The sequence below is a fragment of the Rattus norvegicus genome, chromosome 8 (assembly GCF_021556685.1).
Source record: "Rattus norvegicus strain SHRSP/BbbUtx chromosome 8, alternate assembly SHRSP_T2T, whole genome shotgun sequence".
In the NCBI taxonomy this organism is placed as follows: domain Eukaryota; kingdom Metazoa; phylum Chordata; class Mammalia; order Rodentia; family Muridae; genus Rattus; species Rattus norvegicus.
In genome coordinates, this window is record NC_141541.1 from 43,847,253 (window position 1) to 43,864,972 (window position 17,720).

The 17,720-nt window shown below is 39.4% G+C and overlaps 1 protein-coding gene across 1 annotated transcript; it reads left to right on the forward strand.

Moving 5' to 3' along the window:
• Positions 1–6,893: 6,893 nt before the first annotated feature.
• Or8b8 (olfactory receptor family 8 subfamily B member 8) lies at positions 6,894–7,826 on the forward strand. The gene is given in 1 exon segment (NM_001000818.1): positions 6,894–7,826. A coding segment is annotated over 1 exon segment (933 nt).
• Positions 7,827–17,720: the final 9,894 nt, after the last annotated feature.

A 17,720-nucleotide genomic window follows, 5' to 3' on the forward strand; every position in this document is an offset into this window, starting at 1 on the left:
CCCGGTTCTAGAGAAATTCTGCTTCCGTGTGTCCCAAGCTCACCAGGCAGCTTTCTTGCAGCAGAAAATTTGGTCTTACCTGTGGTCCCGAGGCTCAAGTTCGCTCGTGGGGTGCTGCCCAGGGGCTCTCTGCAGCGGCAGCAACCAGGAAGACCTGTGCCGCCCCTTCCGGGAGCTTCTGTGCACCAGGGTTCCAGATGGTCTTTGGCTTTTTCCTCTGGCGTCCGAGATGTGTGTGCAGGGAGCAGTCTCTTCTGGTTTCCCAGGCCTGTCTGCCTCTCTGAAGGTTTAGCTCTCCCTCCCACGGGATTTGGGTGCAGAGAACTGTTTATCCGGTCTGTTTCCTTCAGGGTCCGGTGGTGTCTGTGGCAGGGGTCCTGCCGCTCCTGGGCCCTCCCCCACGGGCTACTATCTCCCTCTTACCCCTTCCTTTGTCCTACCTTCCCAGACCCCTCTCCATTATCTGATTTCCCATTATCCCATTTCTCTCCCTATTCCATATGTGTTCTTTTCCCCCATTAATATCCACCGTGCCTTCTTTTTAGTTTTCTGACTTTTATAAGAGCTCCAAGTTAACCACACTAAAAGGTTTGATTCCTTTGTCTCGCAGAAGTGTTCCTTGCAGCAAAGGGCAATAACAGAGCCTACTTAGTATCTACTTAGTAATATTTTTATAGAAAATAATCCTAAGTAATATATGTAAAACACTTAGCAGAGTGCTCATCCAAAACATGGTTAGCTTATAAAATAAATTAATTCTATTATTAGATGGATTTTTTAAATCCATTGGATGATATTTGTATATATATATATATATATAAAATTGTTATATATAGCAATATATATATAACAATTATGCATAAATGGGCACATTAAGGAGTTGAAGACAATGAAAGGAAACAGAAACTGGGAATGCAGTAGTAAGTGACATGCAGCTCCTGAGGACAATTTACTTTCTGAGCTAATGCAGGCCTTTTGCTGTCTTTATACTATGGGAAGGTTCAGTGGCTTAGGGAACCATATATGATCACCCTTGCTGGGTGGTGATGGGTGACGTTCTTGAGTCAACGTCCTCAGACTTCTAGTCTGAGGAAACATATGCCTCAGGGGCATTTTGTTGCCTTTACATTCACCGTCCAGATAATGACACAATAGAATGCAATAAAATCGAAGAAATGGAAGTGAATAAATGAAGGGGCACTGTGCAGAAGTCCATGTCCAGGAAAGAAGAGAGATCTTCAAGAAAAGGGACAGTTAAGAATAGTTCTTCCTACACTGCTTTCTGCTCCTTAGGGAACAGGACTGTAGTGAGTCCCCTGTGGAGAGGATTTGGAGATGCAGTCTCTATGGCAACAGACTTCAAAGTGACATAAATCCAGAAGCACTTTACTTGCTTGTTCTATCATCCCGAGAAGAATCCTCTGCTGTACCAGGAGAAATGTCAAGTTTTAATGAAATCTGAGTGGGCTGTCTGCACCCCAAGGAGTCCTTTTCCTACGGGGCTCATTTCTGGTTTTTAATAATGGCTTAATTTCTTTAATTGTGTGTTAACGACAATGAGATTGAGAGAAGAATTGGGATTTATCATAATTATCAAAGGCAGGGACACATTTCTAAATCTAAGGTTTACACTTGAGGTCTCTTGTTACTGAGGAGCTACTGAAATGCATCTCATTAAAACATTTTTAAAAGATTCGTTTGTTCTGCCTGCATGTATGTATGTGTACCATGGACATGACTGATGCTGGTGGAGATCAGAAGAGAATAGTGAATCCCTGAGACTGGGGTTAGATGTGCTTGTGTGCTGGGAATTGAACTTGGGTTCTTTGTAACAGCAACCTGTACACTTAACCACTGAACCATCTCCCCAGTCCCGAAATGTACTTCACAGTGAGCACTGATACACATACAAACATCACCCAACACTCACACCTAACACCCACCACTGATATAGGAGTTGCAGTTGGAGTACAATCAGCTGCTAACAAGATTGACCAGAGAGAGAGAGAGAGAGAGAGAGAGAGAGAGAGAGAGAGAGAGAGAGAATAGCATGTGGAATGTGAATGACTCCTATCAAGCTTTAACAATATTTGGGGGTCCAGGCTGATCCAGGACCTTTCCCCTGATGTATGGAGAAGGATCTTAATTCCTTGTCTAAACCAGGAACAGGTTTGGAAAGGCCAGTAATCCCTGGGACCCGGGCTCTCAGGTTTTGGATCATGGAATCTTGACTTCCCTCACTTCTTTGAAGGTCTAAGATTTTTAGTCTCAAGGCTTTGGAGCACTCGGTCTGTAGAACACTTGAGATACCCTGTGCTCACTTTGTGTGATGAGCTTCCTGCTGCTTTTGTCCCATGTCCTTGCTGCAAACTGTATATATAAGAAGCTGTACTTCTTAATGAATGTGACTACATGAGCCATCAACTTGTTTATGAACTTCTGATTCCAAACTTTCCTGTTTTCTTCTTTTCTCATCCCCTGATTCTCCCTCAGGAACCTGTCACTGATGAATGACCTGCTGGTCCAGGTCAAATAAGAACATGGTGATAGGGTTGAACGAAACTTCCAGAGAACTGATATGGACAGAGAATGGAAGGCAGAGCACACACTTTATCTGTGAGTGTTTGAGGAAGAGAACTTTTTTTGAAACTAGATATGGACACACAAGAAAGAAGACTTGAAGCTGGGAGGAAAATCTTACTTGATTTCATGATTTAGGTTTTATGGCATGATTGAATATGGATTTTGAGAAATAGGATATAGATGGTGGGGTAGGAAGCAAGGAGATGATAAAACAGTGAAGGACCATGATACTATCTGAGGATTCAGCTAGGTGGAAGAATCTTAGTTTTTTTCCTTCTTTGATAATTTCCTACGTATATCCTGAGTTTTCCCACAATCTTTCTTCTTTCTTCCCTACTAAAACATATCTTCTTCCCAGAAACCTACATCCTGATTAAATGTCCTTTCAATAACCCAATGGCTACTTACAGGAGTAGAGGATTATTTACTGGACAAATCTTTGAAGAAATGAGTTGCTTCAATGTTGCTCTGACCTCTTTCAGTTCTCCATTTGCTCCAGCCCTTGAATGCCCCCTTCAATCCACATAGCTTTCAACCAGACACATTCTCAACCATTCTACCTCTAAATTATATACATTTTATTTTTGCTTTGGTATATTTTTAGAACATTTAGCACGTCTTATCCACAAGTCAGCCTCTATGCTGGGATCCTCCATTTTATTGATCTAATTTGGCCCTTGTGACATCTTACAATTATCATATCTATTCTCAGTTTTCAGATGGGGGGATTGGGATCAGACATTAATGAACATCTATTTCACTAACCCATGTTTTGCATTTATTCCTAATGGTATAAAATGAACGAACTTACTTGTCTTTCATTTGTTCATGGAGAGATCAGGCATTACAATGAACATAATGTCACAATGACAATAATTGTCATAATAGTCATAATAATAGTCATGAGTGGATGCTTAATGATTAAGTGTATAGGACTTTGCAAGTTAGTCTCTATTAGTTAGTAAGCTGATAATAATTTGAGATCATAAGTCTGTCTGATAATTAACAGGCTATGGTTAAGATACAGTCTCTAGACTGTGAAATTCTAGATAAATGCAGTTATTCATATTTGGTTTTATGACATAGAACCAAACATCTCTGGGTAAGGTTCTATCCTCCCAACTCAGGTAAGGAATACTTTGTTGTGACCTGTTCCAATACTACTTTAAAAACATTTCACCTGGACTTTCTGCAGAAATCGAGGCTGGAGACAGAAATGTGTTGTGTAGGTAATTTTTTTAGAAAGCATCCCAGGGCTGAAATGAGTAAAATGGGGGAGGAGGGAAAAGTCAACGCAAGCAAATGGTATTGGTACCTTAATGGAGCCTTTGAGATACTGCAACACGTGAACCATTAGGAAAAGGGAAGGACATTTTAGCCATTGACACCTGACAGTAGCTACAATGTCAAGCTTGTACAACATCTTCAAAACTGATGCACTATTACCTACATTTCATTTTGTAGCTACAGAGATCTGTGACAAAGGGTAGGAGACCAGTGTTGGGTCAAAATGCAGTGTTTTTTGGCCATAACTGGACATAGCTTGTTGCCATAGCAAAAGTATATTCCCTAGTCAAAACAGACAGCTTGAGTAATAGGAAAGGAGGAATAAGTATGTTCAATGCAAAGCACTGGCTAATGGGGCCTGATTTCAGGGCTTCGTAAAATGTTCAAAGTAGAGGGTAGAGGGTAGAGAGACCACAACTACTAAGCAGGGTCACATCATAAAATTGATAAGATCCTAAAAATGTATAAAAATGTATTTTGTTCCAGTTGCCAAGTACTTGGTCTAACAGTCTCAATTTTCTTGTCTTATGATGACTCATTTAATTAATAAATTATGTCTGAATCACAAGTTACAAAGAACACTAGAAGGACTTTTTCATCAAATTGCTGATACTGAATATCCCATTAAATGAACTGATCTCTCTCAGCACAATCTCACCAGGTCACTCCCTTCTTCAACGTGGTCCATGGATTCACATCAACTATATTGGTATTGTGGTATTCAAGTTTCTCCTCTGTATGACCATGGGATGCTATTCCAAGTCTGATGCCCTAACTCTAAAGGTCAATTAGATGTTTCCCAAGGCAGTGTAACTGTAGAGGTTGGAGACCCATATTTATTCTTGATTGTATCATCAAACAATTTTCTGAAGACTGGAGCTTTGCTTTTCTTGCTGAAAATATAAACATTGGTCAGGGGATCCCTGGCCAACTGTCCAGACAACAAGTGGGAGACTTAGAAGAGCAACATTGGTTACAAAGTCTCACTCCAAGAGATTCCTATTTATTATGTTTGTATTGGGGGAGCAAGATACACATTTTAAATAAGATTGTAGTTCTGTAACTGTGCAGCTAGGGTATTTTAAACTACTTTTAAAACACTTTTTTGATACCCTAAAATACCACTTTAAATTGATGAGGTCCTAAGAGTGACATTAAACTGTCATTAAACTCAGAGAAGACTCAGTGCCTGGGGCACTGTGGAGGTAAATTTTGTCACAAGAGAGGAATTAGGAAAAGAGCAAAGGAAGAGAACTGGCACAGCTAATGTCTGGCAGAGTGAAGGGAGTCAAGCTACAGCACGTTCTCTGGCTAGTTATCAATTTTGGAAAAATGGTTCATAACTGATGGGAGTCATTAATACCAATCTCAAATTCCTGTGAGAGGGCAGGCTGGCTTCTTCTGATGATCTGAAATGGAAGCATCCTGTGGAACACCCTGCTCTGAACTGGGTAGCATTTTTTTTTAATTTACTTTTTCTGGATCTTATCATATATTTAGTCGGATATTAAGTCATAGTTTTGAAGACATTGTTGGAGCCTTGAAAGGAAGGACCTTACTTTGCACAACTTCCTGTTGGGAGATATTAAAAGTAATTTTGACTCTACATTTGGAGTAGGTTTGAAAACGGTGTTTAATGTAGTCCCTTTAGATTGATATCTAGAGAATTATTTCATCTCAAAAGTGGGGTTAATAAATGTTGCCCATACAATTCAAGGGAGAAGAAAAGTGTACCATTGTGTGCTTGCACCCCCTCCTCCCCAAAAGTTCTGCCATGCTGGGGTAAGAAGAAAATGCTAGGATGAAAACAGATATTAATATTCATTAAATAATATATGGTGGATTGCAGTCCTTTGCATAGTATTGTATAGATATTAAATGAACACGCAAAAACATACACACTCGTGCACAAACACACATGCACAAATGCACACATGCATACACATGCACAAACTGACAAAGGCTCCTTTGTATTCCAGGCTGGCCTTGAACTCCTATAAGGATGACATGAATTCTTTTTTTCTGTTCATCCTGCCTCATATTCCCCATTGCTAGGATTATAGGAAAGCACAGCCAAGCGCCTGGTTCACCTTGAACTGGGAGTTAAACCCAGGGCATGTGTATGCTAGATGCACACCTCTCAACTACATTGTATCCTCAGTCCCTCAACGAACATTTTTGTTACCAAAAGCTCATTCGATTATTATCAAGGGATAAGCAAACATTTCTTCTTTTTAAAAAGTTAATATCCAGTGTTTTGTCTAGACCCCCAGGGAATCTCAAGAGTTCTTCATTAACCAGGTCCCAGATCTGCAAAGCCAGAATGCAATTGTTCAGCCTTCCTGAAAGCTAGAGAACCTTAGGGAGAACTCTTTAGAGATCTCTAGCATACGAGGAGGTCCAGGCAGCTGAGAGAGCTCTAGCATGCCTGCTTGCAGAGGAAGGTAAAGAGTCTATTGTCTAACTTCAGGTTAGCACTGCAGCCTCCCTGAGCAACGGGAAGATAAGAGTTGGAAGAGAGGCACAGCCCTGATTATTGGAGCTGAAGGAGGATGAGTGGCTGAATCTGAGTGAAAGATTTGAATGATTTCCAAAGCTCGGAGAAAAACTCCCTCAGCCTTCGGCTATGTCCCAGGATAACCATTAGAAGGACGCCGGCAGTCTTCAGCCTTTGGGAACTCTTCCTGCAGACTGGCACAATTTTGTAAACTTGAACAAAGGTTGGCATTAGAGGAGAACAACAGCATAACCAAATTAAAGACCTGAGAGTTCCCTCACTGGCTCTCTGGAGTCCTTTCTAACCTCACTGGTCCTTCTGTTCTCTTCGAGGCACTGCAGTGTGGAGTCATTGGGACCCTGGGAACAACAAAGGCAACCAGAAACCAGGCTCTGTCGAAATCCATAATCTGTGTATATGTAACTCTCCTGACCACAGGAGTTGACAGGGAGGGCAGCAACGTCGTCTGTCCCCTCTCTACAATGACCCCTTTCTCTTGTCTCTGTCTCATCAGAAAGCCATGAAGATGGCCACCGAGAATGCCTCCGTGCCAGAGTTCATCCTCGCAGGCCTGACAGACCAGCCAGGACTCCGCATGCCCCTCTTCTTCCTGTTTCTAGGTTTCTACATGGTCACCGTGATGGGGAACCTGGGCTTGATAACCCTGATAGGGCTGAACTCTCATCTGCACACCCCTATGTACTTTTTCCTCTTTAACTTGTCCCTCATTGATTTCTGCTACTCCACTGTTATCACCCCCAAAATGCTGGTGAGTTTTGTTTCAAAGAAAAACATCATCTCCTACCCTGGCTGCATGACTCAGCTCTTCTTCTTTCTTTTCTTTGTTGTCTCCGAGTCTTTCATCCTGTCAGCAATGGCATATGACAGGTATGTCGCCATCTGTAACCCCCTGATGTACACCGTGACCATGTCTCCCCAGGTGTGCTTACTCCTTTTGCTAGGTGTTTATGTGATGGGATTTGCTGGAGCCATGGCTCACACAGCGTTCATGGTGAGACTGACCTTCTGTGCTGACAAGCTTGTCAATCACTACATGTGTGACATCCTCCCTCTTCTGGAACGCTCTTGCACCAGCACGCATGTAAATGAGTTGGTAGTCTTCATAGTTGTGGGCATTGATATAGGGGTACCCACAGTCACCATCTTTATTTCTTATGCCCTCATCCTCTCCAGCATCCTTCGTATCAGCTCCACAGAGGGCAGGTCTAAAGCCTTCAGCACCTGCAGCTCCCACATAATTGCAGTTTCTCTCTTTTTTGGGTCAGGGGCATTCATGTATCTCAAACCTTCTTCCCTTTTGCCTATGAACCAGGGGAAAGTGTCTTCCTTGTTTTATACAATTGTGGTACCCATGCTGAACCCATTAATCTATAGCTTAAGGAATAAGGATGTCAAAGTTGCTCTGAGAAAAACATTGAACAAAAGTTCATTTTCCTAAGGAAGAGATAATGTTTTGAAGAGTTGCTCTTTCCCCCTTTCATAAATGACTGTGTCCTCGTGTGTTCTATAGAGGAAAATTTCATTCTTTCCTGAATGAGTTCATCTCCATGTGAAAGGTTTATTAGAAGATCCTTAAAGATACAGAATGCTCATATTTAGCAAACTTTTTGAGACAAATCAGTTTCTTTCCTTATCAAGAATAGATGCAAATCATGTCTCTTCCTGGGGCGTGTGTGTCAGTCTCTTAGCAGAACGGTAGGTAGACCACAGGTTCAATATTTCTCATATTGGTTGCATTCCATTATGGCTTACTTCCTTCCTCCCTCAGGGCACAGAGCACTTCACTTCAAATGTGAGCTGGGCTAGGATATTAAAGTCTGGTTGTGACTAAAGGAGTTTTGTGTAACATTTTAAGGGCTAATTTTAACTAGAACATTTTTTCCATCAAAAAGGTAAGAGGTTTAAGATTTTGTCGAGATGGTCTTGGATGAACGATCAGAAAATTTCTTGAAGTATTTTACAGAGTTCAGAGGAAGTTTATAATGACCTAGAGAGTAGTAGGCATGATACTTCCTGAGACAGTGATGTGAAACCTGGTCTTTTCAGGGCTGGGATTGATGATGATTGGAAGAATTTATAGAACAAGTTAGGTTTCAGAAAGTTGGACATTTTCTTTTTTAGGAAACAAGACCCTCAGTACACCAGGCTGGTCTCAAAGTCATTATGTTGTGAGGCAGACTTTGAACTCTTGATCTTCCTGCCTCTACTTCTCAAGATCTGGGATTACAAACATGCATCATCATGCCCAGCTCAGTGAAAGAATTAGTATATTATTTCACTATTTTCATATTATATCTTAAAAGTTAACATGGAGACATGTGAGACAAAGGGTTATTGGTTAAGAACCTAGAGAATATTTTAGACTAATACAACTGTTTGTGTTACAAGTCATAATCAGGTTATACTGTTATCGGTTAGCAAAAGAAATGTTCACCGAATGTCACAGGTACTGCAAGCAACAGAGACCAGGTGTGATGTTTCCTTGTACCTTTTTCAGATCAACTTTCTGCCACCCAGTTTCTATCCCCAATTCATGGAATCCCCTATAGAATTCCCCTTCATTCTGGGTTATTTTTTTGGGTCAAGCCAACTGCAATCCTGACAGTGGAATCAAGAAACAAGGAAAGAGTGATATAGTGGCATTGATTTTTGGGCCTTTTGCTAGTTAGGGTCCATTTTCTATTGGGCTTCCCTCTGCTGTTTCTTCATGCCAAGATATCACTGTGCCTCCCTGGTGCTATTGCTGACTGGTCAAGCTTGGCAGTCCCTTTATGATTTCTTTTAACCATAACTATGCCTAAACCTGTGAAAGTAGCTCTTGCATTGTATCATCGACCATTTTGTTAGAATGGATCATTTGTTTTCTCTGTTATGGAGATAGCTCCCAGTAAGAGGTGGATAATCTGAAAGACCTCAGACTCATAAATTGTTGAGCTAATAGCATTATGTGGAGCAAGGTTGTTACCTTTTGGCTTAGAAGAAAAATTATAGATAGTATTTTTTTTGTGAAGTAATAGTGAAGCTTATCTCTGGAAGAAGTCTCTTCCATTTGTAAGACAAGAAGTTCAGACAAAGGTATAGCTTTGACATTTGGGATGATGCAGATCTCTAAAGATACATTCAAAACCCATCCCAAATTTTACACCTATAACTCAACTCCTATGCTAATGCTGTGAGGACATCAAAGAAGCTCATGCAAAAAGAGATCCAGGAATTCTGCAGGGGCTAGAATCTTGTAGATATGACAGGAATGCTTTCCCCAAGAAATCTTAACATTATTGCTCAAACAAGAGCTACATGACAACACCCCAGTGTTCATGGGTGAAATTTCACAAGGTCCTGCTCCTAGATGAAGAACTATAAGAAATTAATGGCTATTGAGAGTGAGAGATTCAGTCTTCTCCAGAGATGAGATGCCTGATCTTAAAGGTCAGTCATATATATATATATACATATACATACATATATATATATATATATATATATATATATATATATATATATATATATATATATCTCAAAGTACTCACCAGGCTCTACTTTTACATATGCATATACAATATATGTTATATATGTGTATGTCTTTGTGTGTATGTGTAACAATAATAGTTAAAGAAGTGGTCATGAAGTTGAAATGGAGGGGAGGGACATAGGAGAGGATAGAGGGTAGAGATTATAGAGTGAAATAATGTAAACACAGTATTCATGCATGAAATTCTAAGGAAAATGTTTTTTTCTTCTTAAAGAATGAGCATGGATCCAGGAACTGTATAGAATCTTGGAAACTAGAACAAGGTAGGGGCAGAGCACCAACAAGACTCAGAACGAGCAGAGATGAGGGATAGAGGGGAGAGTCAAGTTGGATTTCTAGCCTTTACTCAGCAGTTGTGTAACTTTAAGCAGGTCATGTGATATTTTTGGACATGAACTTAAATGAAATTAAGGAAATTAAGTGCTAGACACTCAACAATTCTGTTTTCATTTCTCTAGATCTATTTTTTCAAATATCAGCTCTACTAATATCAGTTATTATGTGAGTTTAGGCAATAAACTCATCACTTTTCTGAGTCCGTGAATATCCATATAAAAACCGTGTTTGACCAGATCATTTCTACACCTATTGATAATGTATACTTATTTGAATATTAACTAGAGAGTACATGATTGTTAATATGAATGCCAATATATTGCCCTAAATTAAATGACACATTAGGAGGTAGAATCTTTGAGAGGTGACTATGTCATGAGGGGACAAGAGATTTCTTTGTATCTGATATTGTAAGGGAGGAGCAAGAAAGTCCAGTCTGTTAACCAGAAAAAGTTGACTCTGGTAGAATAATCAATCTATTGACACCTTGACCTTGCACTCCTAGCGTCCAGTACTGTGAAAAATGAATTGCCTGTAAGCCACTCATTGTAAAGTTTTTGTTATAGTAGGCCAAACAAGGTAAGAAAATGTAGAATTTATAATTATTACCAAAGAAAACCATAGAGAAGACATCTCCATTTCTGCTGGCTTTGTGGTTCTCCTGTAGTCTCATACAGAGTCCATCCTTAGTCTATTTCTTTCCCCTAGGTGTCTATTTTTATACTCAATGCATGTCCAAGTGTGGGTGCATGTCAAAAGTTTACCATAATATTTTTCTTGTTTTCAAGCCATGAGTAGATGATTTAAAATATATCTTGAAGTGAAAGTTTCTGGTTGGGTCATGTGATGTAGACTCACTAATGTCTTGCTAAGGCAGACTGTTGTGGTGTTTTGCTGAGGCAAGACCCATGGGAGGACACATGATGTTTGGAGTGAGTATAAATAGGATTCAATGGACAATGATGGGGCGCTTGCATAGCTAGCTCTGCAATGCTTAGTTTGTCTTGTGTCTTTGCTGATCTTCACTTCATTGAGAGAAGCATGGCAGAAAATTTCTGGCTTCTGGACTGGGGGTCACAGCCATTGATTCATGCTGATTTGGTGGAGGCCTGGCTGTTTCTACTGGATCAGGCCATGATGGCTGATTCATGTTTGGTATCCTGACATTAGTGAACTAGACTGCTGATATCCTGACAAACAGAAATTGAAATTGCCCCAAAGAACTACTTTTAAACAGGTCCACATCCCCTTGTCCTATTTTATCCTACTTACCTTCTTTTCTCTCCTACCTTTGAACTGTGGACTAGAAGGGTGGTCGAGGTGTTTGAGAACCTTTGTTAAAAGTAGGTTTTGGAAAAAAAACAAGTTTAAAATATCTTCTGATAAAAATTAATCAGAAGAGGAAGAAGTTGCTATTAGTATGAATAAATGAATCAGAAAGAAATAAAGATGCATGTGTAGGACTGTAGCAATGGACAAAAGGGATCAGGAGAAGAAATACAAAAATAAAAAGTAGTAAAAAAAATAAAAACATGGCTTCCAGACAGTGAATACTGGGAAAGACATGGCTCACAGCAAGATTTTTTTTTCATCTTTTGCTTCTGACTCAACTATCATGATAGCACAACTTTCCATCATATGGATGTATTCTGTGCAATTACCAATCTTCTATTCTTGTGTATTAGATTATTTTCCATCTTTCTAAATTATGCTTGCTAAACATACTTATATCCACCAAGTCTTAAGTTTCTCTTCTATTAGAATATATATGAAAAAATGGACTATGGAGATTCCTCCCTGTGTAAAGTGCCTGCTTCATAAGCATGAAAACTGGAGTTTGAAAGTCTAGCACCCACATAAAAGCTAAATATTTCAGTTCTTGCATCTGCAGGACTCTTGAGTTTTATAGAAAATTCTTTTAAACATTTATTTATTTTATGTATTCCATACATACAATGTTATGTGTACGTGTATGTCTGTGTGCCAGTATATGCCTGGTGCCCTTGGAAGTCAGAAAAGGACTTCAGATCTCTTGAGACTAGATTTACGGACAGTTGTAAGCACCCAAGGGTGCTGAGAATTGATCCCGGGTCTCTGTAAGAACAGCCAATGATCTTATGCACTGAACCATCCCTCTAGCCCCTGAATATTTCTTGTTGAAAGTTTATTTCAGCTGGTTCTCTTTCTGAGTGCCACATTCGCTTTTGGTGGTGGCAGCATTCACTTTATTGTCTTCTTCTTTTACATTCTCCCTTTTTTTTTATTTCACCATCTGTTTCTGATAGCTGTCTGAATAAAGAAATGAAAAAAATAAAGGAGCATGGAGATTCCTTCATGGGTAAAGTACCTGCTTCATAAGTATGAAAACTGGAGCTTGAAAGTCTAGTACCCACATAAAAGCTAAGTATGGAAGAATTCGCATCTGTAACCCTGGCATTGTGGGACAGAGAAATTGATGTTGAGGACTTGTTAATATAACCAGTTGGTGAGCTTCAGAGTCAGTGAGAGACTGACTCTGTTTCAAAAAGTAAGGCAGACAGTGGGTGAAGATAATGTCTGGATATCAACTTCTGGTCTCTATATATGCCTATATATGACAGAGAAAGAGAGAGAGAGAGAGAGAGAGAGAGAGAGAGAGAGAGAGAGAGAGAGAGAGAGAGAGGGAGGCAGACACAGACACAGACACAGACACACAGACACAGACACAGACACAGACACACACACACACACACACACACACACACACACACTCCCCACTCACAAGGGGAACAGAGAAAGAAGAATCCCAAAGTTGACCTCTGGTCTTGACATGCAAACACACATATGTGCATGTAAATCCACATGTAGGCGAATACAAACATAAACATTTACATGCACAACACTCATATATACAAAATACCAAACAAAAAGCATTAGAAAAAGAGCAAAACTGGAATTTTTCTTTTCTTTCATGGGAATTTTTCTTTGCTAAATAGTTCATTTTATTGCAGGAAGAGGAGATTCTCTGTGGAGACTCAGGTTTCGTGCTTATCTATGGTGAGGTATTCTTTTAGAACAACTTTACTTCTGTGTCTCTTTGGTGTCAACATCTTTTCTATGTGTTCTCACAATACTTAACATTTAGCCACTATCTGCTCAGTTTTCTATATCTGTCCCTACCATAAGTTGGGTGCTACAGTTTGTGCACACATCCCCAGTTGTCCTTGTTGTCATCTCATACCTTCCCACCCCTGCCTAGCTTACCATGTGTCAGGCAGGTGTTATTATCATTGGACACAAGAATGGGGCATGTAGTTTTTAATCTTATTTACTAAATGGGCATTTATGTTATCATTCTCCTGAGGATGCCCTTCTCTTCCAATATAGAAATGGACATGTTTGGACTCACTGTCCCATCCCTAATTCTCTGTTTACTTGTGACACCTAACCTGGTGACTAATGTGGACATGTAAATCCCAACTTTCCACCCCTTCTTAGGTTAAAATGCATGGCATTAGATAAGATGAGTAAGCTGAATCTTTATCTAATTAAACCTTGGAAGGATGTTTTATAAAACCTCAAAGTTGGAAAAAAATTCAACGTTTGATAATTAATTTTTCACCCCATTTCAACTAGTAGCCCAATAACAACAGGAGAGAAAACCCAGGCAAGGAGAAAAAGGAGCCACTCACCTTTGTGGCTGTTCTTTCCAAGTCCTGCCTGCGTCTCTGTTCTCACAAGGTGAATTTGCTGAACACAAAGCCTCCAAGACCATAACATGGTTCTTTATTGCTACAGGACTTACTGCTGCCATGTCAGGACACGCTGTCACATTTTTCTCTAAGATGTGAATACGTATTGTATATCCTTCAGGATTTCCTCTGCAAACATTTGATAATATAAAGGCTTTGTCATGAGCTGTTTCGTGACTTTATTGGGGATGGTCACTCCTTTGGCATTTAAGACTTGACAGTAGCTATAGTGTGCTATTTTTGGACTGTATAAAATATGTTGTTCCCTTTCAAACCTTTACACAGAATTTTAGCATACACTGATAATTCTTACCTTAACCTATTATGATTTGAATGTTTAAGAAATGGGGATTTCCAAAAAACCCAGTACAGACTTTTTAGTTGGAATTTTTTTTTTACAATGGTCCTTTTTAGTCACTGGTCATGTGTATCATGGATGTGGTGTATTCTAATTTTGTCTAATGGATTATGATTCCTAATAGTTAGCACTTAGCTTAATAATCAACATACAATGACTTGGCTGAAAGCAGCTGTTCTGGCTTCTATGTCCTTTTTAATATACCTTTATTAGAATTAGGAAATTTTAGTTCCTTCTGGTAAATGATTTATTTTAGACCTGTCATGTTAGACATTGGCTCTGCTTTTGAGAATGCTTAAAACCAACACATGGGTGTGTGGTAGGATGTGTTGTGTTTAGTGTGATTATGAGATCATGTACTTAGTGAGAAAACATTCATGTTTACAAAGCACGCACTTAGATATTTGTCTCCCCAAGCCCCTAGATTCTGTGTGAGTTGGAAAGTCTGCTGACATTCAAAATGGTGACCCATGTGTTGTGTCATTTGTGGTCCCCTTTTCACCTAATTACATGACATCTTCTGCAGCTTTCCACTGAAGTCAAGGCCAAGAGAAAGCAGTGAACCAGGGATGAGAGGAAAAAGCTGTACAATTTGGTTGTAAATGAAATTTAGTTCAGTTTTATTCAAGATACGACCATTTGTCTCATTTGCTTCTTTCCATCTTTCCCAGTAATGTCTCCCTTTAGAAGAAAACTGTCCAGGCTATCAGTATTTGAGAATGAAAGTAGATATCTGGACGAGACGTTCTAATTTAAGCCCTCATGGTTTTCAATCTCTAATACAGTTTTGAGGCTTTCTGTGTTCTATGAATTTTATACACAGACCCTTATTTAACTTTTTACACATATTTCTGAGACAATTATCCTCATTTTTATAGAGGAAAAGTAAAAAAAAATCATGAAGTGAAGGGACCTGCCTGGATTGCACAGATAATACGAAGCAGGATGAAGAATTGCACTTGAGCTATGGAACTGTAGAGCCCACATTTTTCACACTAGCTGCCTTCCAGAAGGCTCAATCTGGGTGTGTAAGAAATAGATCGTGCAGTGCATATATATTCACCTGTACAAAGTCCAAGTTCTTGCTGCCTTGAGCTGAGAAAGAGCCTGAATTTACTCTGAGCTGGAAACGATTTGCCTATAAGCATATGTCAAAAGAAAGACACCAAAGGTTTTTCTTTCTTCTAAAAGGCACTGGGCTAATAGAATGAGTATGAACACATGTATGGGGACTGACGGACTATCGTTTTATGGATACCACTGAAGCATATTCACAAGTCGTTTATTTATAGTCTCAATTTCATCCAGGTGAGCTAACAAATTCAGGGAACTTGATGCCTGGCAGATACAGAAGGTGTTAAGTGAATATTGAACAAATCCCCAGTGGTAACTTAAAATACTTAAATTATGCAGTGTTTTACTCATAATTTAATTCTTAAAAACATTTTTGTTTCAAATTTGCAAAAGAAATGCTCATATGGTAGAATGTGTGAGATAATAAGTGCATAGAGATAAGTAAAATCTCTGAAAGAAAAGTACGCCATGATCCTAGTGCTTAAATATTAACATTCGTGGCATTTTGGTATATGTTCTTTCAGAATATTCCACCCCCACTTCGCCATCCCTCTCTCTCTCTTTCCATAAGTAGAAAAACACGGACCTCTTTGCATAATGCTATATATGCATGTGTAGAATATGATCTCATTAGGTATCGTTTTATAATTTACTGTCTTTCTGTAAACATGTAACACAGCTTTCAGTAAAATTGAGTGTGTGTTAAATAATGATTTTTACCAGCTATGTGATGATAATGTGTTTAATACTGCAATGTCAGTGGTATGCAAAACTTTGTGATTGCTACAAGGAAAGACAGTATTGTGTGCTTCTCATCACAGGGGTTTAAAATTTGTTAACTTGTTATTCTGATGTCCTAAATTTCTCTTGTAAATCCTAAGGTAAGCTTTCCCTATGACTTATTAGTAGCTATCAAACTCTATCATCCATTCCACCTCCTTAGTCCTCTCTCATCTTTCAAAGTCCCAGGATGCATCTAGTTAGGCTAACCTACTTCCATCATGCACAGTAGCCATTTAATGATCACTACAACTAACTAGAGAGTTTTTTGTAATATCCTTAGATATTAAAGAATCCTGTGTTTTGATTTTTTTGTCTTGCTCATCATTGATTACAGTCATATACAAACTGATGACAGGCTCTCTGAGCCCATCTGGCCTCACTCAGGCTCCATCCTCTAGTGGGGAGGGACCCTGGATTTTAACAGAAATATCTTTCTTTCATGCTTATATCATCTTCTTCCCATCCCAGTGGAGAAGTCAGGTCAACAGAAATGCTAAGAAGTGGGGAGAATGAATTTGTGGCTCAGAGTGGTCTACCCTTTCTTCCAGTCACAGCTCCCTGCTTTCTGTTAGGGCGGGCAGGTTCTCAGGACTTTGGCTTCCCACTTGCAATCATGTGCTCTTTGGACAGGAGATAAGTTGTTCTTCAGCTCAGTTTGGACGTGGACTCAGATTTGAAAAAAATTCAACCATGTTGTGATGTACAAGGATGGGATTTCAATGTCCTATAGTAGGGTCACATCCAAGCCAAGACTTCTAACTGAATTTATCCTCCACAAAGCCTTTGCTTTCTGTTTGACTTCTATAGATAATTTCTTAATTGATTATGGACTTAGAAAGGGAGGAGAAAACAGTGAATTTATAGCATTTGCACACTGTAACAACACCAAACTCTCTTACCATGTATAACATGTCTTATCAATATCATTGTCATTTTCTAAATTTGAAGCACTGGGCTTTTGCACTTTATAACTCTCTTCACACCCCTTTATCATTTTCTGTGCTCAGAATACTGTCTGATTTCTGAGCTGGCGATCTATTTGTTATTCAAAACTAATAGGAATAGATTTCTCAAACTGTATGGTAAAGCAGAGTATGCATTTCCATAGTAACAACATAATAATTAGAGACTCTTTCTGAACAGAATTAGCACAAACAACATGCTATTAACTCAAAGATATATTTTGTATAAAAGCCTGCAGTGGTTTTTTTCTTTTTTTGAGTAAAACTATTTTCCATATTTTAAAAATGTGACATTTTAATTAATTACTTGAGAATCCTGTACTGCATACAGTATATTTTGGTCATAATCACTCTCATTCCTCCTCCCAACTCCCCTAAGTTTTATCCCTTACATTTTTACCTCTGCCTAACTATGTGTCTTCTTATTCTTTAAAAATAAACCCCACAGGGGAGTCCCACACCCATGGATCCCGGCCCGCAGCAGCTCTCTGCTCCCAGACCCCGTGGGAGAGAGACCTCACCGCCTGGTCAGGTGGGCACTCCTGAAGCTGCAGAG